Below are 17,459 nucleotides of genomic sequence, written 5' to 3' on the forward strand. Positions count from 1 at the left end.
TGGCTGTCGTTTTGCAGCAGACTTTTATTTCGAAAATGAAAGCTTTCTTCTTCTTTTTTAATGTCTTTTGTGGGGTTTTGGGGCGCGAACACACCGAGATTTCGATGCTAAGGGTTAGCCATCTGTGCTAGCTTCCAAATTTTAGTGATCTTTGGTGGGATGCAGCGCTAGCATTGGCTGGTGCAATTTAGAGTTGATCACCAAGCCATTTAAACCGCCCCCACCTTGAGGTAACTTCGTAGTAATTTGTTAGAATTCACATCTTTTAGTTTGTTTCTTTATCCCCACAACGGCGTCAAAAAACTTAATTTTAGAGTTTATTGGCATGCGATGTTATAAAACTTTATAGATTCATACTCAAACTCATAATAAAAAGTTACATGTAAGGCCGTTCATTAATGAAATCGTTAATAAATATATGTTAAATGCCTTTGTGGTAAAGTGAATTCTATTTCTTATTTTTTTTAATTGATGTAGTCACGACGCACATAAAAAAACAATAATAATAAAAGTTATTTGCTCTTAAAATGATTAAAAATCAAATTTGTAAGAAATTATGATAACACTAAAGTATTTACTTTCCTTTCTCTTTTTTTCTTCCCTCTTCTATATCGTTCCTCAAATTAAGATCAAATTAAGAGTGTTGATACGAGGAAAGAAAAAAACAATCACTGTTGTATATGTGTATATGTATATATAGATGTTTCCGTTTTGAACCAAATTAAAGAAGAAAAGAAGTAAAGAAAAAAAACAACATTATACAAGACAAAATGCAAAATCTAAGGCTTGAAGAAGGCTTGAAGTATCACCATTCGCTTCAATTAAATCGCCATTGTACAAGCAATTACCATTGTCATCGTCATTGTCCCAATCCTCATCGATCTCTAATGGCAATGCGACAAAATTCTCGACGCTTGCATGCACATATTAATGTGTTATATACTTTGCCTCTTGTCAAACGAGAAGTCTTTGGTCCGTCCCATATTAATTTCGTGTTGGGTTCGATCCGGTTGATTGGTTGTTGTTGTGGTAGGAGCTGCATGAACCGAGTTTGGTTCGTTGACATCAACATCCCTCTCATGCTCTACATTTCCCAATTCGATTTGGTGATGGTGGGAGGATGAAGTACCATCCACATGGAGGTGGTGTGATTGGGAGTGTGACTCCGTGTCCCAACGTTCACCCTCGAAGTTCGATCTTCGTGGTGAGTTGTAGAAGCTGTCCACCTCACTCCGATAATTCCGGAGAAGGTGGATAGGGGACATGTGGTGGGATGGGGTGGCTGGCCTACTAGACATTGGGGTCACGGACCCTTTGTTATGCCTTATGTGCTTCCTTGCCGTGTGATGCCAGTTGCGTAGGGCAGCGGCTACTCTTTCATTGAATATGGTTGGCTTCATGGTTGAACCCATCTGCCCAAATCACAAATATATAAAGTCATCACAATTTATTTCAACATACTTAGGACTTCAAATATTTTAGGATCAATCAAATATATTTGGTAATTATTTTCTTCGTATTGTTTGGTCTCAATCATTGGTAACGTATAGTGAAAGCATGTTTAAATGTGTGATTCATATTCAATCCAACAATACATCATGCTTTATTATTCGGATTTGACTATCAGTAGTGGCAAAGATAAAAGTACTCAAGTTAGATCCTCAACTTAAATCTCGTTTAAAATGCTATCATATAAGTTAATGATCATTCGATCTAGTAATATTTAGTCTTCATTTTAATTAAATCGTTACCTGTGTGACAAGGGCATAGAGAGGGAGAGTGACATAACTGCACAGAATCTGTATGAGGATCCTGAAATGTCCACCATTCGGTGAGTGTTAGAACTTACAACACTTCACACAATTAGGAAAGTTTAAATTAAAGGGCATTAAGAAAGTGAGACTCACCCCATTGAAACTCTGATGATTATGTCCTCAGTGTGCTCGTGGAAGCAAGATTTCAAACTAAATTCATACTGAAAACACAAAAAAGTAGCAGTGTTTTAATTTTCTTATACACTTCTCTAATCTCAAATTAATTGACCGATTAAGGGCTAAAAACATGTAGCTTACCCAACTCCATGCAAAGAAAGCAAGCTGGAAGGCATTCTGCAAGTGATAAAAATTGAAAGATGATACAAAAATAATGGTCAGTATATATGAGATTTGACTAATTGTAAACCCTAAAAATTAATTAAGTTCATATGAATTAATTTAGGAACGTACCTGAAAGAGAACAAAGTTGATGAGATAGAGAATGAGGCGAGGCCGGTTGAACCAGAAGAGGTCATCACCAGGTTGAACCACTGGAACCCCCTTCACAACCTCTCCTCTTTCTTGGATTCTAAGACCCATTTTGGTTATGATCACCTGTAGCTTGGTCCCCACCAAGAGAATGATCTGCAAGTCCAAGTGCATTGTCCACCGTTAGATCCATCTTGTGGTTCCACCATGTTTTATAATTTATTTGAACAGAGTATGTGAGGGAAGAGAAATTTGCTTACAATCAATGGGATAAAGGGTAGCCAAAAATAAGAGTACCAGCCTGTCCAAAAGAAATTCAAGAATAAATTATCAAATAATTAATTTAAGAAAAAGTTCAATTTCTTCTTTCTTCTTCTTTTTTTTTTTTTTTTGAGAATATGTTTTATTAAAACATCATAAGAGTATACAGCGAAGAGGATGAAAACATTTGAAATCCAACGTAAAAGTCAGGAACAAGAGCGTAATCTTAAAAAGATTCACAGCCTGAACCAATCACGACAAAGCACAGAAAAAGAAAAAAGAAGACTACTGCCCAAACCGAAACAATACATGAGGGACTAAAAAGGACCTCCAGTATGAAGAAAAAGATTATTATTTATACTTACCATGAGTATTGAAGAGTAGAAATATCACAGCAAATAACCAAATTGGAGGGCTGCAATTTGAGACCAAAAAAAAAAGATGAATTAATTCAAAATTTATAAGGAAAGAAAGAAGAAGAAAAGGAGAAGAAAACACCAAATCACTCACCTGATTCCCACAACCACCTTGAAATCCTCTTCAAGGGATCTGTTTATGTATTTTTGGAAATTGAATTTCTGATGGCTTTGGGGTGCCAAATGTGCCTGAAATATTGTTTTGCAATGTTACTTGTTACAATAATTATTTTTAAAGATAATGTATTATTACTCAGAAAATAATAATAATAAAAGCATTTTCTTTTTGATTAAAAATACCTACCATGATAAACCCATGCCGCAGGGTTAAGTAATCAACTTTAGGAACCGACCTAACAAATTGTCTGAAAAAGCTAACCTGCAATAATACATAAAAATAATATAAAATAAATGGATAATGTGAAAGGCAAAAGAAATTATGAAATAAAATAAAATAAATACCCAAAGTCAACACTTCAATAAATTAAGGACAAACCCAACAATAATTATTTATATAAATAAATAAATAAATAAACAAGATAAACTTCAAAACAATGTAGCATAGGAAGTCTTGGACTTCCGCCGTTATTGGTTATTTTGTGACACACAAAGATCTCTGGTTCACAAAGTTGGTAGAATATGAAGTTGATTGTTTTGTTCATGGAAAAATATAAAATCAAATTAGGTGTTCTGTAGAAAAGTCAAACTACTAGAAAGGGAGGAAATTGCCTTGGGCATCACCACCACCCAGTCATTGGCAAACTTAGACCGCCACCGCCAGTTTGTATTGCCAAGGCTTTCTTGTAGAACGATCTATTATATTTTGACAATTTCTTTCATATGATCAATTATAATTTGAAAACATAATATGTCGATTGTTTTATAAAGTGGTGATTTCGACACTCTCAATTTAGCTTCTAATGCTTTCGCCGTAAAAGCATATAAACTATCAAACACGGGAAAAAATTATATTTATATTTTTCATTTTAAGGTCATCGGCAGAAAAACGTAATGCCCAAGGGTCTAAGGTCTTCTACCTCTTGACTGCTCTGCTCTATATAAGAGTCAAAAAAGGGTTTCATGATGGAGGTTTTGATTCTTGGAAAGCTGATTTGAGGTCAATTTTCTTTTTTCCTCCAAATTTCTAGAAGGATCCTCAGCCCTACATTGAATTCAAATGACAAGGCCATCGAACTGAGAACTTGGAGAAAATGTGATGATTCGATGTATCATCTTCTCCACATTCTTGGCACCCTTTTCCATGGCGCCCCACAAAAAGCACCAAAAAGCGATTTCACACCATTCTTATATATAAAAGCACTTAATTAAATAGAGATGGCTGTGATCGAATCCTGGTGTTGTCTTTTCTGCTTATCTCTTGCAAGATATTTTCTGTATAATAAGGAGGGAGGGCGCATTGTTTCCACACTAAAACACAAGACCTATCATTTTCGTAATTGTCACGGATGCTACATATTTTTTTGTTTTCTTCTGGCCCCCTAATAATTTATAACTTTTTTTTTTTTTTTATGCTCCCATAACACATTCTTTTTCTCTATCTTTCTTATCACGTCACGTTTGATATATGAGAGATAGAGAAAGAAAACAAAAATGTGTTTCATCTATGTTTTTCTCTTCAAGTCTGTAAGAATTTTAGAAATTTACACAATGTCTTACTTGTTATGTTAAAAATGAATAATACTAAAGACATCAACTTATTACACTAAATCCCGAACACCCCGACTATATGACGGTGTTTTATGTACTAATCCAATGGCCATTACTCTCACTGGCAACTTTTAATTTCCTTTTTAAACGACATCTAAGTTAGAACGTAGCGCAATTATGCTAGGCTAACAACAATCATTTGATTTGTTAAAAGTATGTAGCTCTAAGCCTCTAAAGTCTAAAAAGTATGATATGATTAAAGTACCGTATCATACAAGCTAAGGGTGATCGTACATTTTTTGTTTTATTCTTTCTAAATAAATCTTCATTTATGTTACAATAAGTTATGCGTGAGTATTTTTATATCCATGTCGGTGTGAAAAATGATTATTTCCTTGACTAATCTAACACTGATTAAATGAGAAGACTAAACATAAAATTATGTGCATAAAAATATATTAATTCGAAGTCAAGCGCAAACCGATTAAACTGCACATTTTAAGGTTTAAAGTTTCCTAAGTACATACAAATTTGTTCATAATGTGTTTTACTAAATAATTTGACATGTTATGTCGTTTTGTTTTATTCTGAATCACGCTCATAAAATAAAAATCCAAAAGATAAAAAGAGGAGGAGGAGAGAGAGTTCTTACTATCCACATGAGGAAAGGTGTTTGGGTCCAGTAGCTTAAATGCCTCCTCCCAAAAGATGTGTCCCTTGCAAACCTGAACCTCTCTGGGTCTGCCATACACGCAACACTACAGTCAATTTGCAAGACTCATTGACTCTGTATGTTGTTTAAAAATTAATTTCACTTTCTAATTGTAATTTAAAATCACAATTAGACAACTACATGACTTAAATAATCCAATTTTTTATGTTAATTATTTTTCTTGTCCAAATATTTTATTAATTTGCAACACTAACCATGCGAGAATTGATATTCAGCCGTCCTTGTTTCCTTTTCCCACCGCTTCCAGCTTCTCATCTGCACTCACCAAATAGTAATTATCGTTAATTAATGATTAATTAATTAATTAAAGAGATTAATTAACTTGTAAGTAAGTAATTTATGGGAAAATACCTTAGCTCTTCCTAAAGCCATGGTGAGGATGCAATAAAGGACATGGAAAATAGCCAATACGAAGATAAAAATATGCAGTTGATGAATACCATCCGCGGATATAAATGGAACTTTCCCCTGCAAAATTTCCAACTCACATTGCATGAGCCTTCCTAAATTATAAACAAAATCTTAGAAAAACATAAATATATTTGCATGTGTGAATATATGAATAATTTTCGCTACGCGTCACTGATTGACTGGTACCGAATACCAATTCTCATTACTTAGAACTTTCCGAAAATACCTTTTAAATGCAAGATGATTTTTTTTTTTTTTTGGAAAGTGTAAATGACCACTTCATAACTTATCTAGGAAAAATCATTTTTCTTGATCGTACGACGAATGCACCATGTATCTCGGCTGATATTTTAGGTCGAGGAATTACAAGAAGAAATGAAAAGTAGAAAGAAAAAAAAACACTTAGATTGTAGATTAAAAATAAGTGGTGGACATTTCATTCGTACCTTTGGTGCACATTTGTCGGTGCCAGCAGCCGCCAAAACGCGGCGTGCGCCAACATCAGACTGATTGAACAGTGAGAGTAATCTCCTACTTGGGGTTTCATCATCATGTTCTTCCTCGTTCTTTTTGGTTTCTTGCTTCTTGCCACATGGATGCCAAGTACTGCCAAGTTTCTTTGATATGCAAATGTTTGATATGGGGCCTTGTCCTACTGTTAGGAGCAAGGATATGAACCCCAAAAGCATAAGCTCTATAAAAAACACAAATTAAACATGTATTAGCTTAATAATCTCAATTAAGCTTTGGTTAATCAGTGTAATTAAGATATGGGATGAACTCGTACCTGATTTGACCTTTTCTAGAGCTTCATAGAGAGCTCTTTTGTGTTTATTCTTCAACCACTGAAGAAAAAAAAATTGGTGCAAGAATTAGAAAAAAGAAAACCCAGAAGAAGGTCGGAAAAACCCGATTGAACGACTTCATTAGATAACCTTCGAAAATATATACAAGTAAGACATAGTTTACCTTTGCTACGAGTTCGATTAAGTGCTCAATGATGATTGAAATTAAGACCAAAACAAAACAGACTACGGCAACAGCCCATGTCGGCGTTTGCTCTAATGATCTTCCTGAGGTTGAGGCTGCCATGTTTGCTTCTCAATTTAGCCCAGTTGAGAAGAAAACATGAAAGAAAGGAACCCAAGTGACCAAATGGATATGAGAGAGAGAGAGAGAGAGAGAGAGAGAGAGAGAGAGAGAGAATGATGTGGAGGATATGAAATGTACAGAGAAGGTACGAAGAGGTTGCGGGTGTTAAAAGGAGTTGAAATGAACTCATGGAAAGAAAAATAGAAGTGACCCCAGGGGATCATTTTGACTTTGAACGCGTTTGGGAGTTAGAAAGAGACAGAGAGAGGCTGAAGACTGAATGAGTCCTTGACTCGATTTAAAAGATCAAACACAGTTTTCTTTGACTGAATAATAATGTTACCCCTTGATTTAAAACATTGTCCCTAATATTTATTTAATTAATTTGATCACCACCGTTAATTACTTCCCAAGAGTCAACCCTCCCTTCGCATAAAATTTCTTTAAGCAGATGAATTCTCAAGCTGCTCATCTCAAATCCTACAGTTGATAATTGATGCCACGGAAAAATACAAATTTAGTTTCCTGAGGAATTACGATAATTTATCTATATATATAAAGCAAAAGGCAGAGAATGGTGAAACATTCAAAATACCAGAAAATGCCATTGGTTAATGCAAACATTAAGAATTAAAATTATTAATTAAATGAGGATAAAATGGTAAATTCACACTTTTTCATATTTATAAAAATAAAAATAAAAATAAAAATCAGATAATGGATCCTAATTTTATGGAACACAACTACCCATTATATTTTTTAATTCTAAAATAAATTTAAATTTTTTTTAAAAAAACCTCTTGCAGGCGCGGAAGTGCGTGCAGAGAGGCTAGTATATATAAAGCAAAAGGCAGAGAATGGTAAAACATTCAAAATACCAGAAAATGCCCTTAGTTAATACAAACATTAAGAATTGAAATTATTAATTAAATGAGGATAATATGGTAAACTCACACTTTTTCATATTAAAAAAAATTAAAACTAAAAAAAATCAGATAATGGATTCTATTTTTATGGAACACAACTACCATTATCTTTTTTAATTCTAAAATAAATTTAAATTTATTTAAAAGAAAGCCTCTCTAATATTTTATAATTCACAAAAACAAAACAAACAAAAACAAACAAACAAAATGTATGGTTGGAATATGTTACGAAGAAAATTCCAAATATTAACCAATCTTAGGGGGACAAATTGACTGACTTGAGGGTGACAAGGGTTAACAAACCATAGAACAAGTGCCAAGTCAATGATTATATACATAATTTTCACATTATTGTAATACATTATTGACTTGGTCTGTACATATTGAATAATTTTTGCATACACCTGTAAGTATACGTATGGTAGAAAGGAAGAGATTTGGAATTCAAGTAGTTAAAGAAATAGTCACTTTCTCAACTTATGTCCTGTGTTCAAACACTCCATTTTAAGTGGAGTTTGAAATTTAAGTGGTTAAGAACAGTTACTTCCTCATTTGAGGTCTTGTATTCAAATTCCCCACCTCAAATCGGGTTCAGAATTTAAGTAGTTAAGAGTAATTATTTTTCATCTAAGTTCTTGTGTTCAAATTGACACCTCAAATATCACTTGTATATATAAAAATAAAATAAAAAATTGAATAAAATACTGAACAATAGTGGGAAACGGAGCTCAACGGTTTTCTCATTATGCCTGCCATCTTAGATAACCTTAATTCCTTTTTTTAATTCCTTTTTTAATCTAGGGCATCGAGAAGCTTAGCCTTTCCCTTATGAAGGAAATTGGAGCATTTTTCTTCATGTGCATGGAGAAATTGAGCTTTGGGTACACCTCTTTGTACGTGCCATACATCTGTCATTTTTGTAAGTTAATTCTAGTGTGTATTTTGTGCAGATATTATGTGTGTGACTAATACCAATAAATATTCAAATAATAATGAGGTGGGCGGATTTTCAAATAATATTGTTGCATGTTTTAAAGATGTTGACAAAATAAACGTTTGAAAACGAAAAACAGAGACGAGGTGTTGCTGAAATATATACATTGCCTTGACAAATTAACACACCAAAAGGAGAAATTTTCCTTTGGATTAATTATTATAGTTTCTTCTTCGTGTTGACAGTTTAAAAGGCGAACCAGCTTAACTTTGACGGATAAATTACTCCATTTCAAGGCAATGGAGATTAGAATATACATGTCAAGCCCTTGGAGTTGGACTAAGTTGAGAGGAAGGGTGTGGGAAACTTATACTGGTGAAGGTAAAAATTGGTAAAGGGTTTGATCCCTTCCAATAAATTTTAAAAAGGTGAAATTTTCATTTTCAAACTCACGTGCACAAATTTAAAATGTTCAAAGACGATACCTCTTTGCTGTGTTTTTAGTCCGGATGTATTAATTTGTAGTATAAGAGTAACTAAACCAGTTGATCTAATTTATTTTTTTATTAATACAGAAAAAGGACATTCGAATTAGGTCATCTTCTAACAATAGAGAAGAGAAGTACTACTATAATACACAGCAAAGATATTTTAGATGGAAAACGTTGAAGGCTTTACAAAAGACTTAGGGCCAGTTTGGCATTGCTGTGCTGTGAAAATAATCACTGTTAGATTTGTTGTGAGAGAAAGCAATTTGGCGTTTGGTAAACTTTTTTTTAAAAGTGTTGTTGGTACTGATTCCCGAATAATTAGAATAAAAATTGCAGCATAATCATTAAACCTAGCACCTATTCGAAACTGATTCCTGCATAATCAGAAAATAAAAGCACCTCATTAGTTGCTTTCCCTTATAGCTTTCTCTCACAACAATTTTTAACAATAAGTGATTTTCTCATAGTTTACCAAACGAGCTAGGCTTTCCAAAATTTTTAACAAATCACTTATCACCCCAAATAAGCAATGCCAAACGGGCACTTAGCTGGATGGGCAATTCTATTGACACATTGGATTAATACACCCTAATTTGAAATTGATAAAAGTCCCCTTGATCTCATCTTCCTCATAAATTTTGGTTTTCTTTTTGCCACCATATTGACTAAACATATATAACTAATTAAACTTAGAGAAATAAAAACAAAACCAACATACCTTTGGGATGTCCACGTGGACTGGCTTAGCCAGCCAATGATACCAATGGAGTACTATCAACATCCTTCTCTTGTTGTTCTTATCTATTTCAGCTTCGAAAATTCAACCTAGATTAGAAAGATAAATTAATTAATTTTTTTAATAATTAAATAATAATAAAACCCAACGGTTGGCCCAACCAATTGTGACCTTCCAGGAGATCCCATCACCATTTTGAAGTCCCTCTTTCAAGACACCTAAGGGAACTTTACAAATTGAGAATTGGCCAACAAACCCATCCTGAATCCCACGGTGGCAATTTTCTCAATTATTTTGTAGTTATTGTATTTTCATAGCAGCCATTTCTGACTAACCAAACCAATTAATCTGTAAAATTTCTGTTTAGAATGGTTAAGGAAATTAATATATACAAATATTCAATAAAAATCTATATAAAGAGAAGGAGAAAAATGATGGCTCTTGATCCCGTGATTTTTATTTATTTATTTATTTATAAAAAAACCTCGACGATCGAGAGAGTTTCAAGTGAGTTTATATCTTAAATGGCTGAAACCATTAATTCCCATACTTTAGTTCTTTTTTTTATATATATTTTATACGGAATTTTTGTTTTATTTACTCAAAAACAATAGTATTTTATTGATAAAAAATAATGAACAAGTACAAAAACCAAATTATGTTCAAGAGGATTAGGCGAGTTCTCTACACCAAATGGACATATGGTCGTCGGCAGTGGCGGAGCCACTCCTAGGTCTGGAGTGGCCCTGGCCCCTCCAATTTTTTTTATCTCTCCTCTATTATATTATATATAAGATATAAAATTTGTAATAAACCACTTATAATTTAAGTTAAAGTTCCCTCTAAAACAAATTAGACATGATTAAATTAGAAATATTTAGTTCTAAACATGTAATTATTGAATACTTAGGAATTTTGTATACTTGTATTTTCTACTTCGGCCCCCCTAACTTTACAATTCTAGCTCTACCCCTGGTCGTCGGACTATAAAGTAACATATCCTCTCAACTGCAAGCGGGAGAAGGAACCTTGCTTCCGATAGAGCCCCCTCCCTGACATACCCGTAAAAACTACATGTTACAATCCTCATATAAAACATCAGAAATAAAATATGAAGGATCTTCAAACCAAAACAAGGAAGTCCCAATGTAAAAAAGCATGCTATGCGGTGGGCAACAACATTAGCGGTTCACACGGATATGGGTAAATCCATCCCTAATGATCTGCATCATCAAACTCTTTTATTCTAATTTAATCTAAGGAGCCAATTAAGATGCTGAACTTGGCCAACCAGAACTCTAAAGCTCTCGCATCAATTAATATCGATCAAATTATTCTTGACAAGTTGGTTTTGGTCTACGAACTCATTATGAGTATGGCTTCAAAAGACCTGAAGTAGTCTTTTGTCCAGGTTCATGCTTAGCATTATTCCATACGTCTGTAATTATAATTTTACAACAACTGCCGTGCAAATGACCGTGGAAAATGCAATGATTTAGTCTTTAGAATTTTAGGCCGTTGACCTTGTGATGCAGGCCCTTTTCCCTCCTAACTGACGTAATTGCTTGGTGTTGTTCATAGCTAGTAGCCTCAAGTGAGGAATAATGTTAATTTGTACTACATTTATCGATTATATGCAGGCTCCATTAATGTATAAGGGACTTACCTGCATTAGAGAGGTAGTCAGCAAAATGATAAGTAAATATGGTATAAATAATTTTATTTGAGAGACACCTTTTAGGGTCCTTTATGATTTTTTTTTCAATGATCCAAACCATCTATTTGTTAAATCTATATTCTTATATCATCCTTGCAAAAAATTAGACAAATCGGAAACCGTTTCGATATCCAATCGTGTCTTACAAAATCAATGAACACGGTGCTTCAAAAAAGTACTAAAATTTCAATAACTCAATTGAGTAGTCAAATGATATCGGATTCCAGTGATTTTTTGTAGAGATGATCTTTGAATGATTTTCTTAAAAATAGACAGTTTGGATTAGTGAAATACAATGCAGAGTGGGCCCTACAATGGTGTTCCAAATTTGCTTTAAGTCATGTCTCATGGTCGGATGGTTTTATTCTACCCGTTGTATACTCTTATGGTGTTTAATAAAATATCTTTCCCAAAAAAAAAAGAAAAAAAAGTCATGCATGTCTCATGGCAATGTAGCTCAATGATGTATGTATAAGCCAAATTAGCAATGTAAATAAGTATATGACTCAATCAAATTATTCAGTCTGTCACTAAGAAGTCATTAAGGATAGAAGACCAAGTTTTTGTATTTTGTGATTTTTTTAAAAAATCTAAACATCATTCTTTTGACGGCCTACAACATTGTAATATTTACATCTCCTTGGAAGTTTTCCAAAATGATCCCCCTGGACGTTGAGTTACCTTTTTCTTTTTGCTCTTATTTTTCACCAAAAAAAACGTGATGCAGCATTTCTTCTTTATTCTACATGATCAACTTTGTATGAACAGTTTATATATAGATGATTATTTAGGAAAAAAGAAAAAAAATATTATCATCCAATATCTTTATTATTATTATTTATATAAAAAAAACTTCGTGTTGTTGTATATACATGTGACATACCTCAACATGCAGAGCTGAATTAGACAACCATTTATATGAGTGAGAAGTGAGATCAAATACCTCAAAGTATTTAGAATGAAAATGGCACCCTGCCAAGAGGCATACATACCCACCAAAAGTGGTCCAAATGAACAATATTGACGCGTTTTCTTCTTTTCTCTCTTAAAAGAAGCTTTTTTTTGTTCTTTTCAAGAGCACATTGCAAGTTTTGAGTTGACTTGGATACACATTGCAAGCAATTCATGACCCAAGTCTAGGTCCTATTCAATTCAACTAGTTTCCTGTATCTTCCATCTGCTTGCTTGTCATATACTGTTGGGGACGGAGAAGATTACAAGAGTCGAACTCTTAGGGTGAATAAAGACTATGTCACGGCCGTGGGTCGCGGGGCTAAGATCTATAAAGCTATAAGTCTCCTGACATTGTCTATTATTTTTATAAACTATGAATTATAGCTTGTTTTGGGTTTAAGAATTAATAAAGGAGGTGGTGCACAATTAAGTTAACTGCTTCTGCTCAATCAGAAAGAGCTATATACGCGTACCATCCTAATTGTGAGCCACACAATCGTTGTCCTTGTCCCAAGAATTCAAGTTCTATTGGACCAAGAAACTAAGGCTTTCACCATGGGAAAAGGGGAAGTCACCCCACCATGGGAAAAGGGGAAGTCACCACCACTGACACTGTGGTGGGAACCCATTGGCAGTAGGGCTTTCACCTTGCATATCCCTTGGGTTATGGCATTCTATAATACTACGTCAAAAGTTCATTAAATGTGCTGAAGCAAGAAAGCTCTTGTCAATATGAATGTGGACTGGAGTGTTGTTTGCGCGAGGACATGGCGTACCCTACAGGAAATTACCGGATGAGTTGTACGTTTCGAACACATAAATGTCAAAAATGGGTTAATAATGTATATATATATATATATATATATCAAGTTTTGATTAGAGTTTGTTTATGGTATGAATGATCAATCAGAATTTAAATCATCCATGCAAGTGGGCAGTCCCGGAAAGATACTGGAGCAGATGCCATGGTTTAACATCAATAATAAATACAATGATAGATCATATGATTCTCTTTTTATATGTTTATGATTTTCTTCAAGGAAATATTTTTATTCAAAATCACAATAGATTATCGTCTTTAAAATTTAAGCTCAAAATCATTCCAACAAGATATCACTTGACCAAACAATCTTATACGAAAATTAAGTAATAAAATAACCAAATTGTCTTATGAGTTCTTCTCTTGACAGAACATCCGTTCTTTCTTAACAAACATATGGGTCAAGAGAAACTCCTTCTCACTCAGTTTTCCTAAGCCTTGATTTAATTTAGAATCCAAATTTGTAGCTTAAATTTTAGGTTTTTAGTTTCTAATGGGTTAAACATAAAATTGAAGCTATAAAGGATCATTTTATACCCTAAATAATCATTCTATACTCATCAAATATGGGCTTGTTTGGGAGTGATTCTTAATAGGCCAATAATTACTTTTATAAAAAATCGCTTATTCATATAATCACTTTTAATAATTTTATGGAGAAGCACATGAAGATACTTCTTCTCAAAAATAATTATGTCACATCTAGAATCACTCCCAAAACGAATCTAAGGGCCCATTATATCAAAATGAAAGAGCACAAAGAAATAAAAGGGCATGTGTTTTGTGCCCATTATAACGATGCCGTTTGCTGTGTGGCAAAAGAATGAAATGGGCCAAGCATTGAAAAGTGTGCCCAACCAAAATGAAGCCAAAACAAATGGGGCATTCCGAGAATTGAACTCGGGACCTCTCGCACCCTAAGCGAGAATCATACCACTAGACCAAATGCCCTTGTTGCTTTTTCACGCAAAGTAACTTTATTATACCTTGATTTTACTTTAATGGTCGTCTAAACAATGGCATTTTAATTATATTATCGAAGTAATATTCATTGGAGCGTGCGACCAAACAATAAAATAGTTTCATAATACGTGTGTTATGGGTTTATTAATTATTTTGTTTTTAGTTTTGTAAATTTTGAATAATTTTTCATTAGCATTTAGGAAGTGGAGTTAGTTCTTGGGGGTAATAGTTACTTACTAGGAAGTAGTGTATGCTCTGCAAACCTGGGTTAGTGGAGTCTTGTTGCAGTCCTATTTTTCAGATTAATAGTTGTAAATGTATTTAAGGAATTTTTTTTACCTATGTATGAGGATATCATTATGAAGCTATCCAAAGCCAATCACCCATTATCATGTGTTTTAACTTTCCGCCATGATAATGCGTAATAGGTTTGGGATACCACCATAGTGACATCCCTGATACATGTAAGTTCTTCTCCTCTTTAAGTCCATGTAGACTTGAATAAAGATAATTAGAATTGGTTAGTCAAATACTTCAGTTATTTAGAGGTCAAGGATTACTCCATAAAAGTCCAATTCCATAAATTCATTGTTTTTTCCCTAGACCTTGGATTGGACTAATTTCATTGTTTTTCCACTTTAACCTTGGATTGGAGTTGGGTTCCATCTTGACCTTGGAATTGCTTGACCCCGACCTCGGCTTGGATTTTAGACCGCACCCAAAGAAAAAGATTACTCCATAAAAGCCCAATTCCATAAATTCACTGTTTTTTCCCCAGTCTTCCCCCCTTGTCCATATAAACGGGAGACATTGGTTCTAGATTCAAAGAAGTTTGCAATGGCGATCATTCATGGGAACGTGAAAGAAAAGCCATAAGCCTTGAAAACATGAGGAAAAACCAACGAAAACATCCAAAAAATCATCCATCATAAAATATATACACAAATACATATACAACATTTCAACATTTGTTTGGTTAACTTTGTATTTTCCATATTTTTATGTCTTCAAAATTTTAATTTTACGTAGTCTACGAAATCGTACCAGAAAAATTAAGTGCATACTAACTATTTTAAAGTGTCAATAATAATTTTTTTAAAATAATCAATCAAATATAAAGCGGTTTCATTTTTTTTCAATTTTTTTTTGGGTAAAACTCTGGTAGTAGTTAAAGCTACAATTAAAAATCAATTCTACAGTGGGAAGCCAACTATGACAAGACCAAAATATAAAATCCCCCAATTATTAGTCGTGCGTGACTGATAAAAATATTTACATATGCTTGGATTGGAAGCATCCCCTTCACGCAAAAACATAAATTTCTTTAGTTTGGCCAATGAATCCAAAAGGTCATATTCAATATATGATAATACATCAAGAGGACTCCGAATCGAATTTGCCCTTCAAGAAGGCAACTTAGTTGACTTGTTGAATTACAGTGACAAAAATCTCTACTCTTTAATTAGACAAAGTCCCATCAAGCCTTCACATATATAAATATATATACCTCATAATGTGAGATTTGAACTTACCTATACTTATTGATCATCTTGACGACTTCTCTAATACGGGAAAAACGTACATATATCAGGGATACCACTGCGGCACTATCTCAAGTCAATCACCAATGTATTTTAATTTTTTAACATGGCAATATATGATAGGCTTGGAATTCCGCCACAGTGATATTCCTAACATTACATGTAAGTTCTTCTCATCTAATACAAATGGGCCCCACCCGTATTAAGTAGATGATCAATAAGATGGTCAGAAAATATGGTCCAAATGGCAACGCTCTTTGAACATTCCTAATAAGACATCTTGGTTCTTCAAATGTGGTTTGAGTAAGACATGTAGCTTTGTATCACATGAACTTTTCAAAATTTGAAAATATCCAAGCGTGACTTGTAAAGTCCTCACAATCATCACAATTATAATAACAAGGTTAAAAAATTAACTTTCAACAGCAGATAACAGGGACTTGCTTACACATATAAATAATATAATTTGCAATAAGTATATATTTTATATTTGTCTAATTTTGTATGCATGCAATAGTAGTACTAACTTCCCCAGTTAAACCCTTATGGAATTCTAGTTCAACATTGGATGGCTAGTTTTGTATAGTTGTCGAGGTCACGTTGTGCGTGTGTCACCAATATTAATTCATAATAACACTTAATTACATACATAATCTTGTATAAATAATTATGATTAGGATCTTTTTGTGACACGTAGATGTTAATAGAACAAATAAATAAATTATAGGGAAGAACATAACTTAACTTTAGCCAACTCATTGACCAGTGATTAACAACTTTGCTCATAATTAGACCAAAAATCCAATAAATAAAAGTATTTAAACCAATACGTTTCGTCTTTCCATTTTTTTCCAATAAACTTGGACCAAGAGCACGATTAGATTATATAATTCAAGTTTAGGAAAATAGATTTTGTATTAGCGTCCTACAACTTCGAGCCTGAAGGAATAATTCAATATTAGATGACCGCATTTAGGTTAAATATTGACAACATAACACCTACACAACAAATAAAAAAAGAAAGAAAAACTTGTTTTCATGTCATTATTTATAATATAGTTGATCGATTACCTTAACATAATAATGTGGGAGAACTAGATTAATAATTTTAAGAGGACTTGGATTCTCTAGAAGAGTAAAGTCATGAACAGTTCAACTCTTTTATGGATGCCTAATTCTATTATTAAGTATAAATTTATGATTTAATTATAAGGATTGATGTCTATTATCTATATGAAGATAGGAGAGTTGTATATGCAAAATTGCTTGTATTTGACCGGAGTTCGGGCTAAAGGTCTTCAAGTGTGGCATGTTCTGATCGGCCGCCGGGAAGTCGTAGTCTTTTGCGATCTTGACATTACATGTGTGACGTAAGATCGGTGATTAATTTACTAAACCATAACTAATTTTTATAAAATAAGTGTGATGTGCACTTGCCCTAAGAACTTATGTATCTTTTAAATAATCACGATAAGTGCTTGCCCTTTAGACCAAAGACTAATCAGACGAGACGACTTCCACACTAATTGAGTCATTTTGGGACGAAATCTTGT

The 17,459-nt window shown here is 33.5% G+C and overlaps 1 protein-coding gene and 1 non-coding gene across 3 annotated transcripts; both read right to left on the reverse strand.

Moving 5' to 3' along the window:
- Window positions 1-657: 657 nt before the first annotated feature.
- On the reverse strand, window positions 658-6,957 carry LOC110771079 (MLO-like protein 6). 2 transcript variants are annotated; one of them, XM_021975321.2, is made up of 15 exons: window positions 6,702-6,957; window positions 6,520-6,577; window positions 6,179-6,426; window positions 5,673-5,789; window positions 5,516-5,576; window positions 5,241-5,329; window positions 3,225-3,299; window positions 3,015-3,109; window positions 2,870-2,919; window positions 2,504-2,544; window positions 2,226-2,399; window positions 2,073-2,108; window positions 1,908-1,975; window positions 1,752-1,812; window positions 658-1,412 (listed from the first exon to the last, which is right to left on the reverse strand). In XM_021975321.2, exons 1-15 carry the CDS (start codon window positions 6,822-6,824, stop codon window positions 936-938), a joined length of 1,773 nt encoding a protein of 590 aa, XP_021831013.1. In that variant the 5' UTR covers window positions 6,825-6,957; the 3' UTR covers window positions 658-935. The 2 variants fall into 2 exon arrangements, with proteins under 2 accessions (XP_021831013.1, XP_088110899.1); XM_088254773.1 differs by lacking the exon at window positions 5,673-5,789.
- Window positions 6,958-14,281: 7,324 nt separating this feature from the next.
- Window positions 14,282-14,353, reverse strand: TRNAP-AGG (transfer RNA proline (anticodon AGG)). The gene has a single exon. It is a non-coding gene; the product is annotated as a tRNA-Pro (tRNA).
- Between the last annotated feature and the right edge of the window lie 3,106 nt (window positions 14,354-17,459).

This window comes from Prunus avium, chromosome 6 (assembly GCF_965620075.1).
Source record: "Prunus avium chromosome 6, drPruAviu1.hap1.1, whole genome shotgun sequence".
Lineage (NCBI taxonomy): Eukaryota > Viridiplantae > Streptophyta > Magnoliopsida > Rosales > Rosaceae > Prunus > Prunus avium.